Consider the following 14478-nt stretch of genomic DNA (forward strand, 5'->3'; position numbering starts at 1 on the left):
GGCCTGCGGCACAATATCAAACAGCAAGGCCAACAGCATTGCGTAAAGACACACACTTATCGCAAATACATACACAAATAAAGGGCGACATAGAAACCACTTTTGAAACATTGTTTGCGTGGCAACACAAACACTGGTAAATCACGAGCAAGGCACACACTGGGTAAGGATGGCAGCTTCCTCATCGTTGCACTCGGAGAGAAATAGTAGGGACGGAGACGATGAACTGTTTGGCCCTCCTTGGGCATGGTTTATTTCTATGCAATGCAGGCGCATCCTTTCGCTCAGCCAAGCCATACTTGTCAACCCTCCCGATTTTCGCGGGAGACTCCCGATGTCATTGCCCTCTCCCGGTTTCCTCCCGGGGTCATATTTCTCCCGATTTCTGACAAAATCAGATAGCTCAGGACTGTTTCCACTCAGACTTTAATACAGCTACACCATTGTTTGGTTTCCATGGTAACACGTCTCTTTAGTAGCGCGCGCAACTGAAAGTCTGACAGGTTGAGGCAGATAGTCACAGAAAACAGAACAAGAATCGACAACTACTCTACTCTCTGCTCACTCCTTTCCTGCCCACACATCAAGGATGGTGCTACAGGCTGCACTTAGAACTACAATCACAGCTCCGGCGATAAACTAGCACCCCCTCCCCCCCCCCATTTTGCATTTTGAAATGATCCCTATTTCTGATGTCTCAAGGTTGGCAAGTATGAACCGAGCTAACTTAGAACATTATTTTTGTCCAACTCTGCATCTTTGTGCAGCGTATACTCAAACAGCGATAGGACGAGCCCACTGCCTGACTCGGACATGCTGTGGAGTGAATCGTGGTCACCTCTGAGAGGGAGTTGGTTGACAGCTAAAAAAGCTATAATATCAACGAAAAGGCTGCGTCTGCTTTTAACAAATATTCAAGCCATGGCCTGTTGTAGTACCATGCAGTGGCAAAAGTGTGCTTCTTTCCTGAAAACAATCTCCCTGGATAACGATCCAGTTTCACCTGGTTGGGTTTATTAACCCCAAGATCACCTGGAGCCAGGGGCGCCGTAACGGCCCGTCTACACTACAGGCATGAAAAAATCTTGAAGCTGGGCGTGTCTGAAGCTTGACGATTTTTTGCGAGCAACCAATCACATGAATCTCCCGCCCCCGACATACAAAGCAATAGCAATGTTAAAACGAAGTAAACTGGATATAAACTCTCCAAACAGGCGAAAAAAACTATCAGTTTCACCCACTGTCTCTGCCACCTCCCTCCATGCCTGGTTCCTCCGGTTTGTATCCCGGTAAATAGTTCCGTTCGTAAAGAACCGGGTGATTTGCTACCGTAATATCTCGTTTGGAATATGAGGAAATGAACTGCGGTCTGGCTCTCCCAGCTTGCACGCGGTTTGATTGGCTGCGCTTGCACTGGCGGGATTTGCATAAACGGGATTTGATTGGCTGATGCCAAGCATCGAGCCTCAAAAGTTGAACATTGTTCAACTTTTGATGCCGATAGATGCTCGTGATGCTTGCAAAGCCATGCCATGCTCCCCACAATGCAGTTCGGCGAAGATTAAAAATCTTCTACGTCACCCCATTCAAGTGAATGGGCGAAGCGTTGAAAGCATTTTTTGATGCCTGTAGTGTAGACGTACCGTAAGGGGGTGAAAGGTTAGGACGATTCTAAGGGCCCGTGACTGACAGGGGCCCCAACATTTTTTAGAACATTAAGAAAAAATGTTTAAGTAACCTTTCATCAATCATCAACAATTAACATTAATATAAAGTTAAATTGATAATGTACCCACTACACTTGCGATTCATTTAACTTTTTTTCTGCCAAAAGTTAATTATCCAAAGCCTCTGTACACCCCTCTCTATTTAAATGTAATGGTTTGGTCCTGCCTCCAAATGCTGTGCGGCACCGCACTTTCTGGCAGAGAGTGAGAGGCGGAGCATGTGAGGAGGGATCTAGTACTTAAGTGTGTGCCATGTCTCAACCACTCACAAAGTCAGGCTTTCAAGAAAGAAAAGAAAGGAGAGAAAGAAGAGAGATGGACTAAAGGGCGACAGTATGTCACCCAGTGTGTGAGAAAAGGTGTGTGGTCCATGGTGGAAATTAGTCTGTTAGCTAAGCTTAGTCCATTGTAAATAATAATTGTAATGTTTTGCTGACATTAAGTACTGTTAATATCATCACAGAAAATGCTGAGGTTTTTCATTTCACTGCTCTTTTAGCTCACATTTAATAAATGCAGGTACATTTTTAGCAGCTATTCATATAAATCAGTTGTCCCTCCCCCTGGTGCCAGGACCAACAGATCCATCTCTAGGCTCAGCAGCCCTGTCCCCCCATAAGGCTTTGCAGTCTTGCCATGCTGTCCATTGAAAGCCAGTTGGCTAGAAAGCTGGACTTCAAGGACTTTATCAGTGACTTTGCCTTAAGGCTAGGCGCTGGGCTCTTGGTGAGTAAGGCTGAGCAATGGCTCGTAATAACTGTTAAAGGGCAAGGCTATGGCAACGATATTGGATCACTACACAAGATGCATGATGAGAAAAAGACTGAGAACAGGTAATAGGCTCTGATTTAGCACCACCATCAGGCCTTTTCACTTCCATTTCCGTTTTGTTGTCCATTTACACTTTAATACCCGCTTATTTTGTAGTTGGTATGTATTATATTTAATAAAAAAATATGCTGCTTATGTTATTTTTTTTGTTATAGCATTTTATAAATGATAATATTGGTGTTAATGTTCACTTTATTTTAATTTAAGACGTCATGTATATTTAAGTTAGATTTATTTAGATTTATGAATGTTCCATTGAAAAATGTTATTAAAAAGGCATGTACAACATAAAAGATGACTTGAGATCTATTGTCAGGAATGTTAGTCTTATATCAAATAGTGAATTCTACTGTAGAATGTTGCACGTATGCACAGTGTTATATGTTCACAGCTCAGTGTCAGTAAGTATTGTGCGGTTAGTATTGGACTACAAGATAGAGGCAAGCCTGTACAGGTAGAGTTATTTAAAGCATAAATTAGTGGGTTGGGTTCTGGAGGTGTGGTTACAGCAATTGTGCTTGGTTGGCGTGGCCTGGGTCTGGTGGTGGGGCCCAATGTGATATATTTTCATGGGGCCCAAAATCCCTGGCGGCGCCCCTGCCTGGAGCTGTTGGTCTTTGAGCGCTTGCTGGCCCAAAAGTAGCCTACCTGTTGATGTGCTGCAAGGTAGCGTCTGTAGTGGAGGCACCGGCACGGAGGAGGAGGATGGCGGGTACAGGGTGTGGCAACGCAGGTGGTGATGGTAGGGGCACAAGGAGCTGTGCCTCGGAGGACAGCGTTGGTGGCGGCCGCGTTGATGAGTCAAAGGCTCGCTGGGCTCGCTAACTCAGCCGAGGGGTTTGCCGAGGTCAAGCTTGTGACATTAAGGCGTGCTGCTGCAACGGCAGGTGCAGGGTCGCCAGCAGCACCATCGGCTGCAGTTCTTTCAGCGCTATTTCGTTTCAATAAATCCTTAGACCTTTTAAGCCAATTTCTGATGTCCATTTTGTAATTCAAACAGAAATGGGAGTCTACAGAATTCACAATAAACAATAAACAAATCCAGCATAGGCGGCAGAGTGTGACGCTGTGATTGGTCTAAATGTGGAAGAATCACAAATCACAACAGACACATGACTTAGCCGTTTATTTATAATTCAAAAAAAATTCAAGAAAAAAAATGTAAATGTTATAAATAATAAAAAACGTGTTTATTGGGGGAGGGCAGGGATGTCAAATGGGATGTCCTGGCCCTCCCACGGCGCCAGGCATGCATGACGGGGCCGGGGTACCTAGCAACATAGCAGAGAGGGGGGGGGGGGCCGCCCTCTGCGCAATGTTCCCGCGTTACGAAATCTAAGAGGATAGGCAACAGTGGGGGCGGGGCCCCCTAAGCTCCGGGGCTCCCCCGCACCGCGGGGGGCGCGGGGGCCTCCGCTACGCGTACGCCACTGCATTTCCCCTCTGTGGGACTAATAAAGGAATTCTGATTCTGATTTAGGAATCTTGAAGGTTTCTTTTTTGTGGTTTAAGAACTTTAACCAGATGGTTTAATTAGTAATTGGTGGAGGCCAAACCTGAGCTAAACTGAGAGTTATCGGATTCAAATTCATTAGTGACATTACATTTAGTTGAAAATGTTGTCCCAAGCCACTGACGATGGGGGCCCCCAGCTCATAGGGGATTAATCCAGCAGACTGTATTGTTGCAGTTAAAAACAGTACTGTTCATACTTTTAAATAATAATAAAGGGAAATAACTCTTTCTGACTGAAATCAAGAGGGAGCATCATCATCATGAATTTAACAAAGCACATTTCAAATAGGCTTTTGCAAGATTTGCATAAAGTTTAATTGCTAATTTGCAAAGAAAAATAAATTCAGTTTTGGCCGAATCAAACAGAGCTCTCACTGCGGAGGACAGTCACCCTGTCAGCGTTGTCTTTGGTTGTTTTGCTGTGTCTGAGCTTCATATCAATCACCCTCAACCAGAACACAATGCGTGTGGCACACACTCACATTATATCAATGACAATAACAAGGCTCACATAAAGGCTGGCCTCGTACACAACCCATAATGCGCATCAGTTATGTCAACGCCTGCCAGCATGATATATATATATATACACACACACAAACACAAACACACACACACACACACACACACACACACACACACACGTATGCCTGAGGGAAGGGCTACTGAACAGACGATGTGGGGTCCGAGGTCTGAGGGCACAAAACAGAGAGGCTTTGTCGTAAGGTGAGCCTCAGCATTATTAACATTCTTCTGATCATATAAATCACAAAGTCCACAGTAAGGTTGTGCAGGAATATGCAGGAATTATTAGTGCCTGTGGGTGTGTTGCACATTTCCCATTTGGACAGTGTTCAGTTGGGCTTGCCAACTGGAAAGCCTCACTCTCGTATTGCCGATGCCACCCACAGATCTTTAATGAATTCCTCTGATCCCAACTCCCATAAAGAAGACATTCGGAGGAGATTTCACAGATCAGTGTGCGTCATCGCAGCCTTTCAAGTTATTTCAACCGTGGAACATTTGAATTAGGATCTGCGGTAAATTTGAACATTTAGGGTGTGGGAGTTTAAAGTGCTTCTTTATATTTGCCTAAAGCTTCCATCATGAGCAGGACGTGGACCTTATCCTGTTCTTCGATTACAACGGGGGGGAAACCCTTTAAAACTGTGCCAGGAGAGGCTCTAACTAAAGAAATTAAAGTTATCTCTCCAAAACAGGAATCAGAAATTAAACAAAACAATATTTTCCCCTGATGATCAAGGATGTTCAGATACACTGCTGTTGCAATAATTATCACACGTTCATCCAACAACAAAAGCAAGATGTCGATTCTCGTGCTGCTAATTTGTTTTGAGTTTGTGTCCGTGTTTTCATCTTCCTAAATGTTCCCCCTGCTTTTCTGGACATGAAGTCATTTGACACATTTGGTCACCGCCGTGTGTTGCTTCAGAGGGAATCCTGTCTTTTCATAAGATAGCAATGCTGATTATGTTGTCAACATGGATTTATGTCTTGTAAAAAAACTGCCCGGTCCCCCCTGCTCTCTGTACTGTTTATTGTAATTTAGAAGGCAGCTGTCATATTGAGTTTTCCCATCATGCAGTATGCATCGCGTGGCTCAGTCAGACTGAATGCAGGGTGTGACTATCTCCCATCTTACACACACTGTCTTGATTTATGGATTCAAATTCATATTTAAATTAATAGTCAAAACTGAAGGCGGTTTAAGAAACGTGTTTTTACAAAATGTGCCTGTGGCATTGGGGTGTGTTCCAATGGGTGACACACTGCTGACCCCCCATGGTACTAACAAGAGCAGAAAGCCCTAAAAACAGAAGCAAATACAGAATTAAAGTGTCTGTCTAACTGTGTCATATAAGTTGTGAAATCTTATTTTTAGGTATTTTTAAATGTATTATTAATATTTTTCAAAGACCTTCAATAAAACCAAAACAAACATACCAATGAACATTTAAATATGCAGAAAACTACTTAATTGCATTTGAAATTCAAATACATTCATAATTATTTAAACAAGCACGTGTAATTTAAAGTTGCAATAGACATGTTTTTTACTTAACTTGTCATAATGAAGTATTGATTGCACAATATAATGGCAGTGGGTACATATAATGACACTATCGGCTTTTAGATTGGTTCCCTATGCATCCATACTGACTACACAATTCTGTCTTCTGCCATTTCCCTGATGAATAAAGGCTTGACTTTTGGCAACCATTGCGCTAACAAAACAGAAAAATGCTAGCACTTTTGTTTTGCCACAACACACTGTAGCTCCATGGATGTATAAAGAAAACTCCTGTGAAAGTTGATCAGTGGCGCATGAAGCCCAAAAAGTTTGACTGTCAGTTGTAAAACGACCAGGGTCTTCCACATCCAAACTAACTCTAGATTCCGCAACTTTTAGCCCTGATGATAAAAGTTCTAGCAAGGGGTCGTCTTGGGAATTTGATTAATCCCTAAAATGTATGCTTATTTACAGAGGTCTCTTTCACATGTTTATGAAAAGCAGTTTTGTTGGGCCAAATGACATCACATGACATGCCACAATAAAAAAAAAATCTTCAGTGCTCCAGGGGGCTTTGGTAGTTACCGGTAGCCATCAGTTACCGAAGAGTATTAATGTAAGGTATACTCATCCCCTTTAGCAAAATGGCGGATAGTGGAACCACAGAAGTGAAAAATAAAGTGCAGTGTATTCTGTGTTGATATGCTAACAGCAGCGCCAGCAATGAGGAGGAGTTGTCGGCTACTATTTTATATTTGTGAAATGAGGATTCCAATAGCTTTAGCAGGCCTAGCTGGTGTTACTCCATCATTATTTAAGATTTAGCCACAGTCTTATTTGTTTGGTATGATAGATTTCACTAGTTGTTGAAACTCATACAAATGTTTTATTATCAGAAAAATAGAAACAATTAGTAAATTAGCTTAAGTTAATGCTGCAGCTAGCCTTGGTGGCAGGAGTTCAATTTTGGTTTGGTTGAAACCTGTTTCCCAGTTCTGTTTATGTAAATGTTTCATGCTGTTCCTAAATCCCAAATAACACATTATTTTATAAAATACATTTGTATAAGATAAGATTTCAAAAAGACCAAATATGAACTGTGTTTAGGTTTTGTAAAGCAGCACAAATTAATGGCATTCAGATCCAGATGCAACATAGTTTTATGACAAGAAGAACATTTATAATGGAATTGAAAAGTGTCACAAGGCAGCAGTGTCAGGGCAGTGATGGTGCAACACTTCTTCATGTGTCTCTCCAAAGAGAGCAATTTAAATCACTGACAGCATCCGTCCTGTACAGCTCTTAAAATATGATCAGATCAATGTTTTCATTATCAAGCATCATTCATTTTTAATTATAAAAGGACCAAGTCAACTCAACAGAACTTGACAAGAACATGTGAAGTACCACAATCATACATTGACAGTAAAGTAGGAACTTGTGAAAAGCTTTAATTTGTGCAGTGGTGGAATGTGGTAAAGTGTATTTACTTAAGTACTTAACTACAATTTTGCGATACTTGCACTTTATGAGGATTCTCACTTAATGCTATACTTTATACTTCATAATCAATATTGTACTTTTTACTCAAATAAATGTATCTGAGAACTTTAGTTACTTTACAAATTCAGATTTTTAGCTAACACAATAAATCGAACGATGAATAAACATTTGCATATAATCAAAGGTTACCACATCCATCAGCAATTGTTTAAGTAATTAAAAATAACTCTGTGATGAAAAGAAACAGCTGTGATGAACACATCAATAATCATAATCCAGTCATTGAATATGATTCTAGAATTAGCCAATAAATGAGTACTTTCACTTTTGGTACCTATATTGTTATGCCAATGTAGGATATTAAATGGAGGACTTTTACTTGTAACTGAGTATTTTTACAATTTAGTATTGCTACTTTTACTTAAGTATGAAGAAATGTGTACATCTTCCACAACTTGCTTTAGAAAATAGTTCAAAAGAAATGCAAAAACTGCTGAACATTTACATTTGCGGGTGATAGTTTGGCAGTAAACTCAGTTCAACCTTTGTGTTTATAAGCTTTGCAGCATGTTGCCTTTTGGGTCTTTGTTTATGAGCTAGGACACAGTGTGACCTTGTGCAGCTTTGAGCTGTCTCAGCAGAGCGTCTGACCGGGCGGCTGACACAGCGAGACGGCTGCCTGTTTGGGGACAGAGGGTGTATGTAGGTCAGCCATGGGCCGCACGCTGTGACAGCAGCACGTTCACTGTGCTGGGCAGCAGGACAGGGATCGGAGTGGACAGAGAGAGCCGTGGAGAGAGGGGCCCCCTCACACGTCAGCACCGATACTTCCTCATTTGGCCCCTTAAACACTTTGACATTATCAGGCCACACAGAGCTACGTCCACCCTCATTACTCTCACCTTTGGTACTACTGCAAAATGGGCAAAGAGCAGCTAGAGAAGAAGACATACCGAGCAGACATCAGATCATGGTGAGTGTCTGAAAGGTTGGAATGGTCATTTGATGGGTGGGAGTCGTGTCCATGTCAACACATAACACTGGTGATGTTCAATTACCACAATGTTACAGGTCTGATAATACAGAGCTGTGTCAACACTGCCTGATTGTAAGAAGAAGAAGCAGGCAACACAATTAAGTTGTTTAGATTTTTAAATGGCAAGAATTAATTAAAAAATGTGAAGAAATATTACTCTCCTGAAGTGCACATACAAACAGAATAAATAATGAAGAATCTATGTGTATTCATCATACAGCCAATTAGTTCTTATAACACATATTTGATTGAAAAGAGAACATTTCCAACACAAGCTATTATAGTCCATACATGATGACACGCTGCCCTCTAGTGGCTCAAACGCTGTGGCTCAGATAATGTATCAACAATGAACAGTGCACCATAAAAAGGTTACTAATATTATCATTTTATTTTTGGAAAACGTTTAAAGAAACAGCTTTAGTGAGAACAACAAATTACTTTTGCAGGAAAATATACAAGGATACAGGTTTAGTTTTACAAATGTCATTGCCGTAGGTGTGTTTCTGAAATGTAACACGTCTGGTGAACATATAATAAACGAGGAGATCATCGGTTGTAGGGATGCATCGACCCGGATGCAGATTTGATGTTTGTCTTGATGCTGCTTGGTATTTTTCCTAAGAAAGAAAAGAAAGGGAGAGAATAAATAATATGCAACAACTTCAAATTCGACTCATTTGGAACATATCCACTTTTTTTGCAATTAAGAAAAGAGTACCCTTGAAATATTCGGTTATTTTGAGATGAATGTGTACAGCATCACCACTTTATACAGACCGTTACATAAACATTAACCCTGACTAAATCAAATATTTGGGGGCCTAACATCATTATTAGTGTGCTGAACAGTGAGACAGGAGAATACTAACCCAGCTCTCCAGGCCTCCTACCTGGCTGCCCCTGCTGCTGAGGGCCCACGGGGCCTCCCATACCTGCCTGCTGGCCAGAACCGCCCCCGATGGTGACCTGCTGTAAGGTGGGACCTCCACTCATCATGGGCCCTTGTCCTGGGTGTCCAGGGACCACTGGGCCTGGGGGCCTACATTTAGAGAGCCCCTTTCCAAACGCCACCGCTCCAACCAGTGCGTTGGTGTCCGCGGGGTTAAAGGAAGGCTTGCTCTGACGGATTGCTGGGAAAAGAACATATTGAGTGTCAACAAGTTTAAGTGTATAAATACATTTGAGATGATGAGCCGGACATTGAGAGTGAAACACACCAGCACTCTCTGAATCTCTGTCGTCACGGGGATTGTTGAGCTTCTCTAGCAGATTGGAACACAGTTTGTTCAACGTCTGGATCTGTTTCTGTTGAGAAGAATATCATCAGGGTGGGGGGGGGGTTTATAAGTGGAAAAAACTCTCGGCAGTAAGCAGTGTTTGGTAAATGAATTCATACTTGTAAGAGCCAACTCAAGACCCACTTCTTTGTCTTTTAATTTATTTGTATTCATTCTTATGTTATTCTTATGTTATACTGTCCTGTGTTGGTATTACATGTTATTATTTATGGGACTTGGCTTTGGAACTGGAGGCTGGCCGTATCAAGTCCCCTAACAGACCAAATAAGGGACTGGTAATTGGAAAGGTCCCAGTTCACATCCTGGGCACTGGCGCAGTGCCATTGAGCAAGGCAACTCCCCCCCGTCCCCCCCATTGCTCCCTGGGCGCTGTAAAATTGCAGCCCACTGCTCCTAGTACTAGGATGGATTCAATAGAGAGGTCAAATGTGTATGTGCGGTGTACATCTACATGTATGTGAAAAATACAAAAGTTTGAATTCTTCTGTTTCTAAGGAACATATATGTTAAATAGTTTGTTACCTGGGTAAGGGGGGTAGGTATTGTTATCATTTTTGTTTATGTCTTAGGGTTGTGAAGCACTTTGTGTTACCTTTGTGTATGAAAAGTGCTATTTAAATAAAGTTTGAAATTATTTGAAAGTTCAACATGTTTGTTGAGTTTCACCATTCTAGATTCTAACTTTTAAAAGGTTTTCTACGTAATTAATTAAAGATATTCGACAACATAATTTAACCTATTTGAAACTTCCTTTCATGGAACATTTAAAATAAATAATGTTCATAATGAAACATTGACTATTCCATAACTACATTGTCCCCAAAGAGTCACCATGTTACTGAACCATCCTGTTGTTATTGAGGTTGTTTCTCCATAACCTATTTTGGACTTGCCGCAGTTGTAAATGCAGTTGACTAAATGCACACTCATCAGCCGATCAGATGAAAGCAGCCACTTTCAACCAGTCAATTGGTGTTTTCTTATATTTAAGTCCAGCAAACTGCTTGGTATTTCTGAATATGAGTAGGGCAGCATCCATGTGAGCACCATCTGACCTGTGCCACCTCCGGGCCAATCCGTGCTGCCTCCACACTCAGCTGTTTCTCTTGCTCCTCCACCTCTGGATCAGGCTTAGTCCGCAGATAGTCTGGAACAATCTCATGGCTGAACACCGGGACACGCTGCTCTGTGAGTTTCTGTGGGGAGAACAAGCAGAGCCAGAAGCAGACAGGTCAGAGAGATGTCTTGAAAATCAAATCAGAGGAGCAGAATGCAGACAGCGGCTTTGAAACTCACCGCTAAATCCTCATCCCGGTCTGGAGACAGGAGCAGAGGGATTATGACTTGGTTGCGAAAGGACGGCGTCTTCTCGTTCTTGAGCAGTTTGTTGATGGTGTTCAGCTGACCAGAGAGCAGAGCGAAGTTGTCAAGCACAGACGGCCTGAATGACACAAACACACATTATCACCTCATGTCCTCTGCATGTTTTTAAAGCTAGGCTAAATGAAATGCTCGTTGATACTATGGGCACTTGTAAATGTCTATAACTATGTAAATGTATCCTGTAAATATAATGTATGATGTCCTTTATTGTTTTATGTTTCATGTGGAACCTATATGCTGCAGGTCTCCCTTGAAAAGGGACCAATCTGATTAAATAAAGGTTTAAAAATCACATAAGAAATTAGGAGATGTTTCATTGCATTGCTTTTACGCAGTAGAACATGTCCGTCCACTCACCAGGTAGTGCTTACATATTTATTTGAGAAGGTTTAATTAGTTGGGACAATCCACTAAAAAATATAATTAGATGTTGTTTCTTTTGAGATAACTTAATTCAATCTTTACTAGAGAATTCGACCAGAGAGAGATTGGTCATTCAGAAATGCCGAGGTGGAAGAAGTACTCAGATTTGTTACTTAAGTAAAAGTAGAAATACTACATTTTAAAAGTACTTTGTTACAAGTAAAAGTGCTGTATTCAAAATCTTACTTAAAGTGGACCTACTATGCTATATTGGAAAAATCTATTGCAGGGCCATACCTATACAAAACATGTCTGTGAAGTTTTTTGCTTAAAATACCAAACAGTTCACCCATCCCTCATACTGCTCATACCCCTCTTTTGCACCCCTGTTAGAGAAGCGCGGATTTTGGGTCCTTAGCTTGAAAAAAAAAAAAGAGAGGAGGCGGAGCTAATGCCAGATCAGAATTCTACCGGGAGATAAAGTTAAATTCTGCTGTGATAAAACGCCATCCTGTTTAAACTACGTCAAAGATTATTTCTGAAACAGTACGGAGCTCAAATGCTTTTTCTCTTGCGGGTTAATCACAAGGTGAGTTCTTTCTTTATTTCCTGCTTTTTAAAACACATGTGCTCTACAGTACAGGTTAGCTCTGATTGTTAGCGAGGCTTGCTAATGTAAACAAAGACGAGATTACGTCCAAAACACGTCAGGCATTGTTTCTTATAGCAACTTTCTGTGGGTCCGCCGCCGAATTGACGTCAGTTCGGATGGAATCTTTATCCACTCGTTGTAACCCTGCATCGAGGAGAGGGTGGACAGGGCCATGTACCGCAAGATCTTGACCGATAGTCTCCTCCCCTCAGCCAGGACACTGTAATGGGTCATGGAGGGGTCTTCCAGCAGGACAATGGCCCTGAACATACGGCCAAGGCAACACAGGAGTGGCCAAAGAAGAAGCACATTTAGGTGATGGAGGGGCCTAGCCAGTCTCCAGACCTTAATCCCATAGAACATCTGTGGAGGGAGCTGAAGCTTCCAGATGCCAAGCATCAGTCTCAACACCTGAAGGATTTGGAAAGGATCTTCAGAGAGGAGTGGACCAACATCCTTCCTGAGATGTTCACAGACCTGGAGACCAACTACAAGAAGAGTCTGACGTCTGAAGCGTCTGATGTTTTGCAAGGGGATCAAATACTTATTTCCCACAGTTAAATGCAAATCAATTGTTATCTTTTATATCATGTCAATTTCTGGATTTTCTTTTTGATATTCTTACTCTCAATGTTAAAACAAACCTACCATTAAAAATATAGAATGTTCATTTATTTGTAAGTGGGCAAACTTACACAATCTGCAAGGGATCGGTTATGATAATATCAATTATCTTGTATTGACAAGTTAAACGGCACAAACTAGTATATTTTGTTCATTAAAAAAATGTCCTTACCATGTTAATCGCTCGTACTCATTTTCCAGTTTATAAATGAAACTATGGAGAGCGTTTTTCACGTGAGCAACCCGAGAGATGAGAGACTCCACCGCCGCCTCCAGCTGCTTCTCCTCCCGCTGCTGAGGGGAGAAAAGAGCAAAGCTGTCTGATAAATACTCACACTTAACACACAAAATAATAAGGACAGGCTTTGTTCACCAAATAAATGTCCGTTTAACTCTATAATAAGTAGGAATTCATTGTAATGTTTAACTAACAAACGCTAGTTTAAAAGCAAACTAGTTGTTGTCTCATTTAGCAAGCTAGCTACTGCAAGATGTAGTCTACATATACGTAAACCAGGAGCAAAGTATACAAGTATGCGAGTACAACTTCAATTAGAACGCATGTGAAAATATTTTAAAAAAGTCGCATACTGTAAATGGATATAAAGACATTTTAATAATATTACCTGCATTGTTGAACTACAAGCTAAACGCCGAAATGTTAGTGTACCGTCCAAGTAGAAACACTTCCGGTTCAAGATGTCAAAATAAAAGCATGGAATTTGTTGATACACTTTTTTCACAGAAATGTACGAATAGCATACTAAACATTCAGGGTGGAGTAGGCCTACTGTTATTACATACATATTAGAGGTACTTGTACTTCTTTGATTAATGTAATGGTATGCAAACGTATAGGCCTACTTGTAGTCCATATTTAGAGGGAAATATTCTAATAATGTTTTATTACATTACATTTTATGGCTGTTGACATTTTTGGGGGGGATTTATAGAACAACACAGAGACAAAATTCCCCCAGTAAAAACGTGACTGTAATATGTCACCAACATGAAATACAAATTGTAACCTTGCTCTATCCAATGTTCAAAATGATATCATAAATGTATGTGCAAATTACTGCATATTTAAAAATGTAATGCCTCAATTGCTTTTTTTTTAATAACACTTCAGAAAATGCGTAATACAAACGTTTTTATATGTAAAAAAGTGGTGGGGCACAAAAAACGTAGATGTTTATTATAAGCTTCTGCAGTGACGTGCAGTGAGGGGCACTGCACTCACTCTTCAGGTTTACAAATATTCTATTTTGACCTAAATCAAAATATTATATTATTTTCAAAAGCTTTTTTATCCTGATGCTTCGATTAATTTTAAACAGACAGTTCAACAGAAGGATACCCAAAAAATGTAATTTTATCATTTAAATATTGGATTGTTCTCTCTTAGTACGATCCCATTTTCAATAAATGGTGGTCTTACCTTGACTTGAAGATGAAGTCCATTTGCCTATCCTTCTGGACAAAAATCTCTATTACTTTTTTGTAAAAGC

At 40.9% G+C, this 14478-nt stretch overlaps 1 protein-coding gene across 3 annotated transcripts; it reads right to left on the minus strand.

Annotated features, from left to right (window-relative positions):
* Positions 1-9012: 9012 nt before the first annotated feature.
* Positions 9013-13690, minus strand: med8 (mediator complex subunit 8). Of its 3 annotated transcripts, none has more exons than XM_079693966.1 (7): positions 13594-13690; positions 13140-13261; positions 11242-11386; positions 11001-11141; positions 9865-9946; positions 9517-9777; positions 9013-9264 (listed from the first exon to the last, which is right to left on the minus strand). In XM_079693966.1, the coding sequence occupies exons 1-7, from the start codon at positions 13597-13599 to the stop codon at positions 9194-9196; spliced, it is 828 nt and encodes a 275-aa protein (XP_079550092.1). In that variant the 5' UTR covers positions 13600-13690; the 3' UTR covers positions 9013-9193. The 3 variants fall into 3 exon arrangements, with proteins under 3 accessions (XP_079550092.1, XP_079550093.1, XP_079550091.1); XM_079693967.1 differs by having other exon boundaries at positions 9538-9777; positions 9865-9952; XM_079693965.1 differs by having other exon boundaries at positions 9865-9952.
* Between the last annotated feature and the right edge of the window lie 788 nt (positions 13691-14478).

This window comes from Notothenia rossii, assembly GCF_949606895.1.
Source record: "Notothenia rossii genome assembly, chromosome: 1".
Classification (NCBI taxonomy): domain Eukaryota; kingdom Metazoa; phylum Chordata; class Actinopteri; order Perciformes; family Nototheniidae; genus Notothenia; species Notothenia rossii.

What these genes read in the sequence shown, in the direction of transcription:
- med8 (XM_079693965.1), bottom strand. An exon ending in TTGGCCCGGAGGTGGCACAG is followed by an intron (nt 9,953 to 11,000) that starts GTCAGATGGTGC and finishes TCTTCTCAACAG; the next exon opens with AAACAGATCCAGACGTTGAA. An exon ending in CAGAGATTCAGAGAGTGCTG is followed by an intron (nt 9,778 to 9,864) that starts GTGTGTTTCACT and finishes TTCTTTTCCCAG; the next exon opens with CAATCCGTCAGAGCAAGCCT.